This window comes from Osmia bicornis, unplaced genomic scaffold (genome assembly GCF_907164935.1).
Source record: "Osmia bicornis bicornis unplaced genomic scaffold, iOsmBic2.1, whole genome shotgun sequence".
NCBI classification, from domain to species: domain Eukaryota; kingdom Metazoa; phylum Arthropoda; class Insecta; order Hymenoptera; family Megachilidae; genus Osmia; species Osmia bicornis.
In genome coordinates this window covers 55,967-73,241 of record NW_025791333.1, presented here as the reverse complement: position 1 = coordinate 73,241, position 17,275 = coordinate 55,967, and the positions used below count along the sequence as shown (strand labels likewise).

Below are 17,275 nucleotides of genomic sequence, written 5' to 3'. Positions count from 1 at the left end.
CCCACGGCATTGTTCAGTTTAACTTCATCTAAGTATTATTAATTATTAACCACCCACATGACGTTATTGGATCTCAATTAGTCTTTACGGGACTTGGGAGCGGGTAGGTTTGACTGGAATGCAGGGAGTTAATTTAACTTTTTGCAGTTCCATAATCTAAGTTGAATTTATTCTGATTGTTTGGCGGTAACCGTTCCTTATTACATAACGTTTTTACATTCGTACAGTATCGCCCGTAATTTTACTGTACTGTTTGGGTTGTTGGTAATCTTTTATCTTTATTATTATTTTTAGTTTCAGTATTAAGTTCTTTCAGGAATAAGCTCATAGGGTCATGACGATGTTGTTTTTGTAGGATCTAGCGACATTTACATCCTGCAGTGCGGCGTGTTACTTGTCAGAAATGTAGAGATTTAAATTATTCTAATATTCAAATATATTAATATTCTAATACTGGGATGGCGGTATAATAATGTAGGGTGTTATGATAATTGATAGTCTGATAGTTTTTGTAAACTATATTTGCTCGATTTGGTTTCTGTATGATATTCCTTGCATTCTGTCAAAGTTGCACTCTTTCTGTCGATTATATTGCTTTATTTGATGTATGGTAGCTGATGTGTAGCCTGAGTTGCTGGTTAGGGGCGCTGTTAGGGGCTTTGTGTGGGTGGAACAAGTCATCGAGGGTTGCAGCCTAAGAAGACGTAGCACGGTCAACCGGGTAAGGACTTGCCTGGTACCTGGCCGTGCTGAAGAAAAATGGCCTGTCCTCGTGGAAGGACAGGTGGGCGTAATGACTGCAAGGAAAAGCCACATCATCATTCTCAACCTACCATGGTGGACGAAGATTGGGGCGATCGACCGGGAGATGCGAAGTCCCGGTTCCTGATCGTGACCGAAGAACAAGCCCTGTCCTGGCAAGTGCCGGAAGGTGAATCGGGGCGCGACCACCCGTTGAGTGGGAAAGTCCTCCGGTTCCTGGTTGTGGCCGAAGAGGAAGCCCTGACCTCGCAATTGCAGGCTGGTGAATACATGACGCGATCACCCGTTAAGCAGGGTGCTCCGGTTCCTGGTCGTGGCCGAAGAAGAAGCCCCGTCCTCGCTTCGCAGATGGATGAAGACATGGCGCGATCACCCATTGAGTGGGAATCCTCCGGTTCCTGATCGTGACCGAAGAGGAAGCCCTGTCTTGGCAGGTGAACACATGGCGCGACCACCCGTCGAGTGGGAATCCTCCGGTTCCTGGTCTTGGCCGAAGAAAAATCCTGTGCTTACGCGGTGCAGGTTGAAACATCCTACCGCTTGATCGGAGGTGTAACGGCGTGGATCCTCAACCTATCATGGTCGCCTAACGCATGTCAGATTGAGGGTAGACGAAAGCGTATTTGAAAGCTAGGGAGCTGAAGGGCAGTTGCGGCTATCGTTGGTTCATGTTGGATATCCTCTGAGGATGAAACGGTTCTGGCGGCCTACGTTGGGGAGAGGTTTTTAGTGGGTAGTGTATCAGGCCGCGGATGCCCCTTCTAGGCGCCGCTAGGTCACCCCTTCTGGGCTGTGACCTCATCTTTTGTGCTCACCCTTTAGGGTGCTGCCATGTTGCCCCTTCTGGGTTGCCTCTTTGGGTTTGCCCCCACCAATGGGCGCCAGGTCCCCCTTCTGGGGATACGAGTCCCACACTGCCAGGGTCCCCTCTAGCCGAATAGCGCGAACAGGGGGTAGCCTGCGCGTGCGTAAATGCATTTTCCTCTTCTGTCAAATCAAAAAAAAAAAAAAAAAAAGTGTTAGGTTAGGTGGATTCCCACTGAAGGCTCGGGGCCAAGAACACCGTCCCGGGCCCGGACAGCATCTCCGGCCGCGCCTGTGTTATCGCGTCCGGCGTCCTAGGTCCGAGGCTGTGCCGCCTCTTCAGCGCCGCGTTGGTGCAGGGGGTGTTCCCCTCGATATGGAAGGAGGGGCGGCTGGTCCATCTCCGAAAGGACGGACGGCCCGCAGACTCTCCCTCTGCGTACCGGCCCATTGTGCTGTTGGACGAGGTGGGAAAACTCTTCGAGCGTGTCATCGCCAAACGCCTCGTCCACCAGCTGTCGAGTGTTGGCCCCGATCTGGCCGACACCTGTTCGGGTTTCGCGAGGGTCGCAGCACCATAGACGCTATTCAGCGGGTGCGCACCCTCGCCGAGTCGGCCACGTCCCGGGGTGGGGTGGCGCTGGGCGTCTCTTTGGACGTTACAAACACGTTCAACATCCTGCCCCATGGGACGATACGGGGGGCGCTGGTTCACCACAACGTCCCCCCGTATCTGCAGAGGATCATCGGGGCCTTCCTGGATGGCAGGTGGATACCAGGGGTCGGAAACTCCCCTCTACAAGAAGTCTAACATTGACTGTAGCGCCATCTACTAACCATCCGTCATGAGTGTACTAAAAGTAGACATATATATATATATAAGTATACTATATATGTCTCTGATATATATGTACTTCTCAGACTGATATATATATATGTATATATATAGAATACTAAATTTTGGATAGTCATAAAGTGACTGCTAAAAATCATAGATTTATGATTTAGCCGATTTCTTATCTGTAAATCATAGATCTGTGATTTAAAGCAGCCACCTGCAGGGATAGAAAATAAATTAATAAATCTGAAATGGTATGAAAATTATAATATATTTAAAATGAAATTAAACTGTCCTGTTGCTGCGCAATACATTTTTCTCGCCTTTTTTAATCGCTTCTGTATAAATTATATGGGTATTTGTATTCATGCTTCGCCTTCTCTTTAGCAAAGTGTTTATAAATTTGCACCACGCCGTTACGACGATAGTGACTAATTCATTCACATAAATATCTGTTAAAATATTGCCGTGTTGGTACAATGAAAAGAATAATTAACATTAATTAATAAAATAGTTTTAATTGCATTTTTAACTGCTGCGTATGACAAATATTTGGCAAATGTTGCACAGGAGCTGATATGTTTTTTTAAAGTTATTTTGAACGCTGCTATTCTGCTCCGATACTGCTGTACAGCAATCAGCGCACATTCTAATTGATCGGTGTCTTAATACTTTATAATTTGTCTGGTTTAAAAAACTGTTCTATTGTCCAAATTGGAAAAGTTACCTGGTGTGCTCTGGTGTAACATGTTTTCAATGGGATATTCCTGATTATGGTTTGGAGTGCCAGTATTTAGTGTTTCAAGTGTTAACAACAAATTGCCATCGCAAATCGTTTCGCAATTTCCGAAACTATTTTTCGAACTTAAATTATTGACTAATAGTGTTTTAAAATTGCTTTTGAAATGTTTTGCTGTGGGATTCGTGTATCTGTAATTTAAACTGCGGATGCACCCGAAAAAATTTTCAAGTGGATCCTGATTTAAATATCTGGGCCTGAAGTACTTGAATCCTAATCTTTGCAATAATTGCCACAGGGTTTGAAACCCGCCAATTGTTGCTTGCCAATGTTTGAGTACTGGGGTCGTATACAGGGCAGTGAGTACTGATGCTGACAAAGCGCATTTCAGACAATTCTTTATTGCACTACCCCAAAATTCGCCATGGTTGGATTTTCTGGTAACTATACTCCGGAGTTCTGTTTCGGGCTTTATCGAATGACCATTAACCGAATCGAATAGCCTGTCGAAAAATAACGCCATTTCCGCCGTGTCATGGCCTTGCTTACCGGCATTCGGAGATGGCCAATCTCTGTCTCCATTCCGCCTACAAGTAAAACAAATGTTAAAAAAATGCACTATAATCATTAGTTTAACAGTACAAAAAAAAATAGAAAAAACACTTACTATCAAATTTTGTGTGGTGGTCTATGAATCCTGCCACAGATCGACTCAAAATTTGTGTCGCGTATTTAACTTTCATTTTCCTGATTTGTATTGAAAATATGCTCATCTGTGAGCTTCGGCATCAATCGACATATAGATTTTGAATAGATATCCATTTTATATGCCAATTCAATATTTCCATTGCGCAAAGCGCCGTTCATTTCCTTCTTAAAACTAATTCTATATCTTTAGTTAATAGATTATTTCTGATCCCCTTCATCAGGTGAGTGGATCGTATAGCGGACAAATTTCTACTCCAGCAAGGTAGATAGTGTTACCTACAAAATATTAGAATACAATAAAATAAAGAAATAAACATATGTCATACAAGGATGACTGCTCCGTAGTACATTAGTACTTACTATATTCTACTTTGTCCTGCATATTTATCCTTGTGTCTGCTTTTAATTGGTTAATTGCAGCCACGTTTGTTTTTCCCTGATCGCATATAAGCGCAACAGGCAAGAAACCACTATCCACTACAGTCTGTATTATTTCTGTAATACATTGTACTAAATGTGCGGTACTTGCCTGATTTTCCGTAAAATAATATGCAACAGGGAACTTCCACCCGGTATGTATACCTCGAATCATAAATACCAACGCATGATCTGCGTATTTCATCGTTCTTATAGTCTGATAATCTTCAAACCCCACGATACAGTCCGATACTGGATCGTATTCAACGTGGGGTTGTATTGCCATCTCATCAAACATTACACAACACACTTTATCTATGCTGCTCATTGTTGTACCTTTTTCCTGCAGTTGTCGACATATGAATTGATTGCACCCTGTATTGACATTAATTCTATTTAAGATCTGCCTCAATGATCTTGCAGACGGAAGGTGAAATATACTTTCTAATAGTCTGTAACACCTTCCAGACTGCTTGTATAATGCCAACGCAAGAACTTTTTCTTTCATTGTAAATCTTCTTCCCTACAATAATAAAAAAATGAAGTAATTAAATGAAATATTAATGAAAATAAAGTATGAAAATAATACAAAAGCAAATATAAATATAATTTGCCATACTTGAGGTTTATATTCAGAATTGCGAAATTGCATGCTAAGAAATAGCTGTTGAGGTTTAGAAAGAGTAGACATAAGCTTTAAAAATACTGTATTTTCAGTACACTTCTGAGCTTCTCTTAACCTTTTTCTGTACCCAATTAATGTTTTGGATACATTTAGCTGCTTTCTTCGAATTTGTGTCGCTATGTTATACAGCCGCGCAGCCTTCGGTGTTAAATCGATTTCAGAATCATTATTCTGTAATAACGAAGCCTCTTACGTTTGGGTGTAGAACTTACTAGGGCCAGCTTCATAAGAGATATTCTTATTTTCTGTAAGGACATCATCATTCCTTTCCTCATGTACATCTTCCATAATATTCTAAAATATATTATATTCTTATACTTTTTAACCAATAATAAATAAAAAATCTTCTTTATAACAGTAAACTGTGCTGCTTATAATATTTTGTACAGTGCAATACTTACGTGTTGTGTATGTATATTTAATGCCACATCATGCACTGATGCATTTATACTTGGATTTTCTTCAGAATATCCACTTAAATTCAACGATGGAACAACGTTATCTTTTAATTTTCGCTGTGCATATCCCAATTTATAATCATCCTCAGCAAAATGCAAATAGCAAATCCTGAGTTTCTTAAAATCTTTCAGACTCGACACATCCATTCTAAATGGAATAACGTTTTTCCATTTTTCGAGCTGCTCCGAATTAGATGGAAAGCAATGGCTTGGCACATCGTGCCGTGATAGGCAACCTAAAACGCAGCACGCTTGACCATTTTATGAATCACCTCAGTTATGCTCAGTTACTAATAGGAAACACTTTAACAACACCACTGGACTCCACCAAAATGGACGCTATGATGCTATGACGCTACGACGCCAAACACGCCAAACGACGTCAATGTAGGCGGCGCTGATTGTCGTCGTAGTAGCGCTATCAACGTACTGTCCGTCAGCAGGGAACTAAAACTGAAAAGCCAAGAAAATCAGTGAGAGTTTCCGACCCCTGGTGGATACAGTACACGGGCCGGGGCGGTACGCAGCACTGGAGGGAGGTCGACCGCGGAGTGCCCCAGGGGTGTCCAAACTGGTCCCCCTTATGGAACCTGGGTACGACGAGGCGCTGCGGTGGTGTGAACCTCCCGCCCGGGTGTGGGCCACGGTATTCGCATATGATTACTTCCTGCTGGGCCACCGGGCTGGGGACTGGTTGAGGACCTGCCGCCCGTGCCGAGGTGGGGTCGCACTCAGTAGCGAGGAGTGGATCACGGGGCGCCTGGGTCTGGCGCTGCCTCCCCACATGAACGAGGCACAGGTGTTTCTTCGATCCTCGGCCGTGGTGGGTAGCCCCTTCCGGCCCAGTCTGGCTCGTAGGTCGACGGGTGCCTGGATCGTGATCGGCCGGATGTCCCTTCCGGTACCGTACGGCCTGTATCTCGACAAGCCACTGGCGGTTCGATGTTCACTTCGACCGCCTGGCTCCCCCGATTGGAATGCGTGGCGACCAATCTTGGCCGCCTTTTGCCCAACCTCGGGCCCGGGAGTGAGGGTTCGCCGCCTATACGAGGGAATCGTCCGGTCCATAGCCCTATACGGGGCTCCGATATGGCCGGCGATCTGGCGGTCAGCAGGCACAGCTGCACTTCTGCTGCGGCGGTTGGAGCGCCCGGCTGGCCATCAGGATCGTGCGGGACTACTGCACGATCTCCTACGAGGGGGCGATATTCCTGGCGGAGTCATCATCCCACTCCGGTACCAGGCGGAGGTCGAATTCAGTACATTACTGGTATTCGCGAGGCCTCCGCCAGGCCGGGGAGGACCCGCCGGGGCCGACGGTCGAGAAACATTCGGAGACAGGCCCGGGTGGTCGCGGCGGAAAGGTGGCAGAGATCCCTAGCAGAGGGGGCTACCGCCGGAGCCGCGCGCGCCGTCGGGGCGGTCCTGCCGGTGTTATCGGATGGCGGGGCCCGCGGCCATGGCGGCCTGTCGTTCCGGGTCACGCAGGTGCTCTCCGGACACGGGGTGTTCGGGGAGTTCCTGTGCCGGAGGGGAACGGGAATGGGACGCCCCACTGTTTGGCTCTGCGGGCGGCGCGGGACACGCACAACACACGCTGGCGGAGTGCCCGGTGTTTGCGGTGGCCCGCCACGCCCTGACAGCGGAAATAGGGGAGGAACTCTCGCCGGCAGGCGTCGTGAGACAGATGCCTGCCGGCGAGACAGAATGGAGGGCCGTGACCTACTTCTGCGAGGTCATGGCCCTCAAGGAGAGGTCCGGGCGGGATCGTGAAAGGTACGATCCTTTCACATGTTGGGATGTTGGGATCCGCCGCCGTAAGGAGTGCGGGGGGAGGGGGGGGGGGCGATGGCGGCTTTCGCTGTTTGCTCCCCCGGCGCGACGGATGCGGGACGGGGTAGCGTAGCGGGAGGGCCCGCGTGCCCTCCCGTCTCCTGGGAGAGATTTTTACGGGGATGTTTCTTGTGGGGGTGGGAGGGGTCGCGGTGTACCCTCCCACCCCGGACGAAATGAGCCCTGACCCCGGTCGGACTCGGGGGCGTGCGGGTGGGGAACCCGTTCTCAATCGGGGGCCCCGCTCCGTCCGCCTCTGGGGGGCCCGGTGACTCCGGGCGGAAAGTGGAGTTTCCCTCCCCCGTTGGGAGCCGAGGGAGTCCCCCCTGGTGGGTGGCCGGCTACGGCTCACCGCAGCCCACAGGGGGACGACTCGGCGGGCCGCAGGCGCCCCTGTTTGGGAGCCATTGCACGCGGACCCGGGGTGTAGCCGGCACCGGAAGCCGGCGGAGCGAAGTGCCTGGCCCGATCTTCCTCGCGGGCGGGCGGGTGGGTTGCTCCTCCACGTAGCACTGTGAGGAGATCGAGGCGCGGGGACTGCAGGCGGTACGGGCGGGGGAGCCCGGCCGCCCTTGCATGCAGTCCCCCCGCGATGGAGCCGGCACTGGGTTGCCGGCTGGGGGAGTTGGCACTCCCCGGTGAGGGGCGCCTTCAGCGACACGGCGTGGAAGGCTCCGGAGTTATAGTAATCAGGTCTGCCATACCCAGAGGAGGTCGCCGTGGGGTTTAGTCAGGAGGAATCTGACACTCTCCTGCTGCCCCCCCCCCCCAGGGGCGGTCTAATGTAAGATTTCCCACGAAAAAAAAAAGAAAAAAAAAAAGGTGGATTCCGCTCGACGCGTCGAGGAGAGCGGACGTGTTTCGTGGTCGCTCCGTGGTTAGATTTGCAACGCGGTGGATAGCGGTTTAGTTATTCGCGTTTTTTGGTAAAATCGTGTTATTGTGTGTTTGGAAGTGCTATTGTGTCGTTTTGATTAAATAGTGTATTAATTTATTATTAACATTGAAAACGAGGTGTGCGTGTTATGCGGGCATTTCGACTTCGTGTTTCCGGTGTTCGGGGCTGATAATTATAAACATTAGACGTTATTTATGGATAATCTGAATATTGATGAACGTTCCGTAGTGAAATTCCGCGTTTTTTGAGACATTACGTGATTAATTAATGAAGACAACGCATGCAAGATCTGACAGGTTTTCAAGATGGCCGCCGTAGTTGAAGAAGGACAGACGGTTGCACGCGCGGCCAGGGCCTTAGATAGCAAGAGGACAGACGATGTAAATTCGGTGAACGTTTGGTTTGGTGACGTATTACTTTTATTCCTTTATTGCGTTTTTGCGTTTTTATTTCATTTTGTTTATTTTGTTTTGTGTTGGTTGCGCCGGTTATTAAGTGTATTAAGTGTTTTGTGTGATAGTGTACGATATTTTATCATTTTTATCATCATTTGCATTATTAATAAATTCACTGTGATTAACACTGTTGATTCATACAATTGTGGCCGGTGTTTGAGAATCCGCTCAGCCATGATGGCGCTCACGGTCGATCGATTTATCGATCGGGAGTCGACCATCTAGGTGACGCTAAGCAGGGTCTTCTCGCCGGCTCGCGCGCAACGACGCCATTATTGATCATCGATCACCGCAAGCAACAAGGCTCATTAGATTTGTTCAAGAATTTCTCTAAGTGCAGTTCAAACAACAGATCAAGATCACCAAAAACGCTCACTGTCGACTCAGGATCTATCGCAATTGTGCAAGCGAACAGGATCACCAGGTAATGTTCACCTACAAATATTCATTGAAGCGTGAGCCGCCAACCACGTGTCCGATCAAGCACGAGATCACGGGCACCATCAAAGGGCCGCGGGCCGAATTAATATAATAACGGCGCTGAGAAGCTCGCCTTTCAAAATTGTAAAAGCAATTGTTCATGTAACACCAAGCAGGTGACAGATCAAATCAATAATCTATATGTCTCGACTCATGTAAAATCATTGTTCACGACGAATCACTGTAATCGCAATTTGAAACTCATTCAGACGGTTCATTTTCTCACAAGAAAATCAAAGCGGATCATCCTAACGATCAACATTTGTATTGTTTGCTCAAATGCTAATTGTCAGATCAGCGTGTTCAATGTCATTTTGTCATTGACTCAATAAATCAATTTGTGAAACCGACCCAGCAAGTGTAAATCTTTCCCAGCGCAAGCCATCCAGGATTTCCACCATTCCTGAACAGCCGGGCATATTGGTTTATGCAATTCGCGCTATATATATTATATTGATTGATTATTCTATCTTTCTTTATGGTATTTTTATTCTGTCTCATTTATTTAATTTATTTAATTATTCGTAACAGTATAGTGATATAATGCGTTTAATAAATCTGCGCAACTTATGTATCGTTAGGTGATTTAATCGTGATCAAAATAGTCTAATAGGTTGAATTGTTCAAGTTATTTATTGTTTGTCGTATTCACCGCGGTATTTACTTTATTTGCTATTTTCGGTGGTTTAATATCAGTTAGTTAGTTAGTTATTTATTTAACAGCTTCTCTTTCGAATAGGAAAGATGACAATCTCCAAATGTATAGAATTTTTTTATTTATTTCTAAAGTACAGATAATATTAGAGTCGTCTATGTTAAAATATGATTTTTTATTCTACTTTCTGCTAAATAATTAAAAATAAATAATAAAGATGCACAATTTTTCAAAAATTCACGTGACGTGAAAACGCTCTCTGATTGCTCATGCTCAGTGACGTCAGAAGGCATATAAAGTACCGCTATACCACGCTATACCTGGCTATACCACGCTACACAACGCTACCACACCACGCTACAACCAGTTATTATGTGTACTTATTATTATTTGTTTCATATATTAAATAAAATGATTGAACCGGATTCGTGAAAGCTGATTCAACAAATTTACCGAACATCGATGTGTTTATGGTGGCTGAATTTGGTAAAAAACGATGATAGGTCCAATGCAGCTGAGATACGATTGTGAAAGCTCATTGTAAGTAATAATAAAGTACACATATTGATCAATAATAATTGTAACGTCAATAACAATGATTTTAATAGCTTTTAATACGCTCAAAAATATTGTGAATATAGATCTAGTCGGGAAAGTTTACGAAGATAGTGCCAATAGACTACGTTTGCTTACGGAGAGAGTCGTCCTATCTGCACAATAAAAGGAAAAATATGTCCAGAGCACCGAGTAAAAAGTAAGAGATATGCAGTGACTTTGGTGTAAATGAAGCAGATGAAAGTATAGAAGAAGTCAATTGTGAAGATTGTGCTGCATCGCAAGGTATACTCCTATATTTCTTCTTAAAAACAGTAAGTTATGTATTGTCAGACACTTTAACATTGTTTGTATTAATATCTGTAAAAATGTTGTATGGTATATATATATAACTGTCTTTCTTCTTTTAGGAGGATGTAAACATGCATTAGCATTTTTGATGTGCTCCACCGCAAAAGTGAGCAGCGTTCTCCAACAGAATTGAATGCATGGAATAAACCAATATGGGAACAGTTGGGACAACAAAGAAATTTGTAGAAAGCAACAGAATTGTGCAAGCAAGAAATCCAGAGCACTGTTCTACCTGACAACTCTACATCTTACAAAATATTTTAAAGAAAGCTGAAGAAAAGCAGATAGATAGCAGCTATCGAGACACAATGTTCCGAAGTATTAGAGCGAGAATTGTTATTCGCTATCATTACTCATTGCTAATAGCATTCCTTATGAATGGAGGAAGTGCTGCCAATGAATTTCATACGATGTGCTATGTCAAAAAATGACAGCACAATTGATTTCTAAAACGGAAGTAGAAACAAGGCAGCAAAGCGAAAGTTCGTTGTGGTATGAGCTCCGCTATGGCAGAATTACTGCATCTGGTATGCATGAAGCAGCTCATTGTAAAACTGCAGATGGGAGTTTCACCAATAAAATTCTGGTGCAGCGAAGAAATTTGACTCGGCCTTAACGCGGCGAGGAAAAAATGTAGAAAAAGACCGTGATTTCAGAAGTAGAGAAATTAATAAATAAAAGATTAAAGAAATGTGGTATTATATGATACCACAATGCCCAATGCTAGGAGCCTCTCCAGATGCAATGGGAGAAGATTTGTGGTTGAGGTGAAATGCCCCGGTTCAGACAAAACGTTCTCCCAATATATAGCAAATAACGAAATAACCTCTAAAATATAAGCACAAATTCAAGTACAAATGTTGCTACAAAAACAAAAAAAGGATTATTCTGTGTCGCAGATCCAGAATTTGAAAGAAGCAGAAAAGTAAATTTACTATGGGTAGATTTTGATGAAGTTATACATCAGATTTAGCAAATAAAGCAATAAGTCTTTGAAAGAAAATATTTATCCCAAAATGCAAAATTCTAGTTTAAAATAAAAGTTACACAACTTTAAATAAGTATAAATTATTTTTGTACAAAAATAAATGTATCATTACAAAGAAAATAATTTCTTTTCTACCTCACTTACCATTACCATTCATTTCCAGGTACTAGGAGATATAAGTAACAAGATATCTTTGTTTAAGGAAAAAATAATATATTTACATAATTACATTATTAAGACATAAAATAAAGTTATCAGCATTATCATATATCATGTATCAATAACTGGGTTTTGCAAATTGATTAAGGCAGATGCTATTTTTACTACTGAATCTATATGGTATTGTATAATGATCAATAGTGCATGTGGTTCCAGCAGTGCATATTCTCTAATTCTTCTGATCACTCTTTCAACGTGAATTCTTAACTCACAATGCGTTTAGTTAATAATACTTCTTCTTTTGAAGATTTATGCTGAGTTGAGACAGACGGAGGTCGAACAAGTTCAATTTGTTTCCTTTGTAGGATTGTTTGAATTTGTTTGAATCCTCTATCCGCCATTATTTGGCATTTATCTGGCAACACATCCATTATTTTGCATTGATCAAACAACTCCACATCACTAACTCTGCCTCCATATCCCGTTGAAATAAATGTTATCAGTCCATCTGCTGATATACAAATCAAATACTTAAGGTATTGCATTTTTTGTATTCTGACCAGTCAGAGCTTGATGTAACGCATTCTGTGGTTTTTCAATTTGAATTTCAAAACAATCAATAATACCAGCAACTTACTAAAATTTAACCTAAATGGTATTGGTAGGTTTTTTTCAAATTCTCCTTATCATGATAATAAATTAATGTCTTTTAGGACATGTGCAATGTTTTGTGACACTTCTTTTAATATTTTACTTGTACCACTGCAGACAATCCAAATTGGTCTCCTAATCTTTTGAAGGTATCATTCTTTTTAATTTTCATGAGTGTCAATTTAATATTGTCACTGGTATTTCAGTGCCTCTCTGTATATCTTCAATGATCCATAGCCATTGCTTCGTGATACCAATATAATTTTTGGGATCAGGTCGATATAAAATAATTAATTAAGCGAAGAGCAGCTTGCTTCATTTCCAAATTTTGTTCCCCTGCTAAATCTTGATAATTCTCCTGGTGATGGGTAATACTCACTATGACTAAGACTAGATTTGGAGGTAATAGTGGCAGATGCACTACTAGAAGATGTGGTAGGCAGATTTATTGGCGAACATTGTTTATCGACCAATAATTGGTTTTGCTAAAGGACGTAAAAGGTTTAGCTGTTATTGCCTTGCTCCTGAAATGTTTTTTTATGAGAGTCTGCTCAGGTTCCTTATTTTTAATTTACTGCAGTGACTGTTTCTGCAGTAACTGTTTCTGCTGTTCTTTCTTGAGGTGGCAGGTAAATATTCCAGTTGTTTGGAAGATGGTCCTGCATCGTATTCAAAATTCGGAGGACAATTCTCATCTGCCAACATCTCGCACTGTTCTTTTTCTGTTTAATTTACGAAGCCAGGTCGAGGTTCAGAACTTCTGGCAGTATTGCGAACCAGGATGGCAATCAAAAATATGTGGCACCACACCTGCTTCATCCTAATTGAACCCCCATCAGTCTCTAGCGGGTATAATTTTCCATGTCTTCCTGTAACTATTTTTTTTATTATTATTTATTATTAAGCTTAAGTTTATAATCATAATTATTTTCTTAATATTTACGGTTAAAATGATCTTCACAACAGTAGTAGTTGAGTTTGTTGGTTGATATGTTCGATGAGCTGCCTTGAACCACAAATTCCTGCACTTTTTCATTTCTCGTCACTTGAATAAAAAGTTTTTCTGGATTTTGAGTTGTGTATTTAAACACAATGGTACAAAGCACCAACGGTACGTCTGTTGTTTACTCATAGTTGCAGATTTTAATCGTTTCGTTAGTTCGCTATGTAAACGTATACGCTTTATTCGGGGTTATATGCCATATGACGTCACCGGCGAGTACGTGGTTTTACCGCGTTTTTGGTCGATTCAAAAATCATTATTTTAATAATTTTTTTCTGTCATTTTTGCATTTAAAATCACAAACAAAAAATTACAATAAAAACCAAATATAAACATTCGAATAAAAATATTTCTGAAAATGGTATTCTTCCCTATTTTTATCGGAGCGTTCCCCCAACCGTACATATTGTTGTTACACTGTAATACTCATCTGCTTAAACCTATATTTAAACCTATTTAAACCTATATATATATACAGTAGTTCTGTAGTTCCCATAAGTCTTACTTACACATCTATTCAAATAAACTAAACTGCATACTGCTACTAACAAAAGATACAAAAGATACAAAAGGCGATTATCAAATCATAAAATAAAATACCATAAACTCTGATTCCTATAATTCCTGCGCGTACGCCTGTAAAAGAAAAACTAAATATCTAAACTAAGCTACTGTAGCTCTAGCAACTAAATAACGCCGTAATTGCACAAGCCAAAAACTGAAGAGCAACTTATAGAGCAAACTAAAATAAAAATAGACCATATAATAAAGCACGCCTACATATTTAATGTGATGCCACATAAGCAAATTAACTTAAACTTAAGAATCTATCATTTGTGACTACTTGTCTTGATTTTATCTCTAGTTTTTGGTTTGCCCCCTTAGTCTTTATTCTTCAGTCTTCGTTCCTTTTGTTTGCTCCTTCTTTCTTCTTCCCCCCTCTGCTACCTCCCTGCGAGATTATCCTCCGTCCTCCTTGCACGTCCCTCTTCCGCTCTTCTTTCTTCTTCTCGCGCCTTGCTTCCTACTTTGCAACCATTTTCCTTTCTTTTCATCCCACACCCACTCTTGCCCTCTATCCATAACCTTCCTATTACTGTGGAGTAGTTGTTCTATGCGGATTCTAAATCGGTGGCGTCAGCATTTTTTGTAATTTGACACCACACCGTCAGCAGAAATATGATACCCCCCACCCCGACAATATCCACCCCTCTCCCCACCCTATGACCTTGAACTGAAATTTGACACCACCAGTCAGCAGAAATATGATACCCCCCACCCCGACAATATCCACCCCTCTCCCCCCCCTCTGACCTTCAACTGAAATTGACACCACCGTCAGCAGAAATATGATACCCCCCCCCCCCGACAATATCCACCCCTCTCCCCCACCCTATGACCTTGAACTGAAATTTGACACCACCGTCAGCAGAAATATGATACCCCCCCACCCCGACAATATCCACCCCTCTCCCACCCCATGACCTTGAACTGAAATTTGACACCCCAACCCCATGACAACCCCCCCACCCCATAACCTTGAACTGAAATTTGACATCGTCAGCAGAATATAACACCCTACCCCCCACCCTCCATGACCTTGAACTGTTTGTTCTTATCGAAGGTCACTTTTTCTACGTCTTGAAAATGATTTTTTCTACGTCTTGGAAATGAGTTTTTGTTGACGCAGCCAATCTGACACTGCAATTCGTGACTATAGAAGTAGGGGGTTTGCTAAAGTTTCAAGCATACGCAAAACCAAATTGACCATCACCGCAAGCGCATCGTTCGGCGAGATTGATTGTGAAAAGTGAAATATGTATTCTCAAAGTTCCAAAGGAGTTTTTTGCCAAAGGAAGCGCCCCGCAAGTTCTACTCAAGAAGAAGAGGCACGCAAAAAAATGACAAAACATCAGGACGACGTGAAGTAGTGTTCGAAACACATTTCTTTAACGCTGCTGGTATTTATATGTTCCAATAACATATTTAAACGTATTTATTTGTTCTAGAACGCACCACAATTAGCATGTCGAATTTTGGGTCGAAATAGTCCATTGACGGATTCTTGTACAAAGCATTTGGAAATCGGCATAAATATACTTGGCGACAATTTCTACCCACAACTCATATTATCAGACAGCCGAAACAACCGCCTGGAGCTGAGCATAGTCACGTGGTCGCTGATGTAGCCGAAGCGGACAACGTATGCAGCTTCTTTGACGATTCAAAGATACACGCGACATATTATTTTAATGATATAAGTGTTGAATTTGGAGTGCTATATGGCGTAAAAGTAATTAAATTGATTAGCAATGATATATGTATGTGCATGATAAAAAAACATTTGAGAAAATGGTAATTTTAAATGATTGTATAATTGAATGCATATGCATTATATGATAAACTGTATTCGGTGGAACAAAAATTAAAGAGTTTGTTTGCATTAGTTCGGGGATACGGAGATGTAAAGTGCATGCAGAGGTTGTGCAGCATATCAAAGAAACTGATATTTATGATCCAAATTCAATTATCGATTGTGAATTAGTAGCTTTAGGTATTCAGGCAATAATAACAGCTGCATCAGCAGCATCTTAACAGAGAAAAAGGATTATGTTACAAATTATGTTAGAAATTATACTTTAATAAATCATAATGTATTGCATCATTTGCAACTTCTCTCTCTACCTATATAAACCCAAACATCCCAGGAAAAATTTCACTTCCTATACGATAGCCGTACGATGTGCATATGTAAATTTGATCTTCGAATTAGCACAAAAAGAATTCGCACCAGATTGGAAAATACTTTTGTCTGCGCGCGTTGCTGGAATATTGTTAGCCAAGAAGAAAGTAATGGCACCGCGGAAAAGTAACAAGAAGAAGAAGACGAAGTCGCGCAAACTTCCAGTTGCAAAACGTGGGGGATTTCTTCCAGCACTTGTACCTATTTTTGCAGGCCTTTCAGCTTTGGGCACGGTGGCTGGCGGTGCAGCAGGTATCGCCAAGGCAGTCAACGATGTATCTGCAGCACGGAAAACATTAGAGGAAGTGAAACGGCACAATCGTGTTATGGAAGGACATGGACTTTACCTTGCACCATATAAACGGGGAAAAGGAATTAAAGAAAAAAAAAAAAAGAAGCGCTTCGGCAAATTGTAACGCTTCCAAAGGGCGCAATGACAAATGTACAGTTATATAACTTTGCACGAAAGTTGAACTTTCCATATTTTCGAGGTGTTTTCATGCGTACAAATTTACACTCTAAATCGTTCTTAAACGAATGCGGTATCGTGAATTTAGATAAATCGGAAGGTCCTGGTACACACTGGGTAGCTTACGTAAAGCGGGGTAATTGTGTTAAATATTTCGATTCTTTTGGAAATCTGAGACCACCGACAGAGTTAATAAACTACTTCGGAAAGCATGTAACGATTTTATACAATCACACGCAGTATCAAAAATTCAATACGAGTGTATGTGGACAACTCTGCTTGCATTTTTAGCTGGAAATGTATAAAATAGTTTCAATGCACATAGTCTTCACAGTTGCAAAGATGTCGTTGACGTTTACGTAAGCGGAAAAAATTCTGTGCTTAGCACTGATTACTTTCCCACCTATAGACTTGAAGGATGATAATTACGAACTCGGACTCGTTGATTTTCAAGCTTTCAACACAATACCAAACGTTGACTTTACAAACAATAAATTTTACTTTGATGCCGATGGTGAGATCACGATACCGGATGGTTCGTATGAACTCGAAGCGCTAAATAAATACTTGCAGAGAAAATAATGGACAAGACAAAAATCATTTTATTTCGTACAAATAACAGCA

The 17,275-nt window shown here is 42.4% G+C and overlaps 1 protein-coding gene across 1 annotated transcript; it reads right to left on the bottom strand.

Moving 5' to 3' along the window:
- Positions 1 to 2,689: 2,689 nt before the first annotated feature.
- LOC123989045 lies at positions 2,690 to 5,565 on the bottom strand. The gene is made up of 3 exons (XM_046289761.1): positions 5,355 to 5,565; positions 5,173 to 5,247; positions 2,690 to 2,785 (listed from the first exon to the last, which is right to left on the bottom strand). The coding sequence occupies exons 1-3, from the start codon at positions 5,556 to 5,558 to the stop codon at positions 2,690 to 2,692; spliced, it is 375 nt and encodes a 124-aa protein (XP_046145717.1). The 5' UTR covers positions 5,559 to 5,565.
- Positions 5,566 to 17,275: the final 11,710 nt, after the last annotated feature.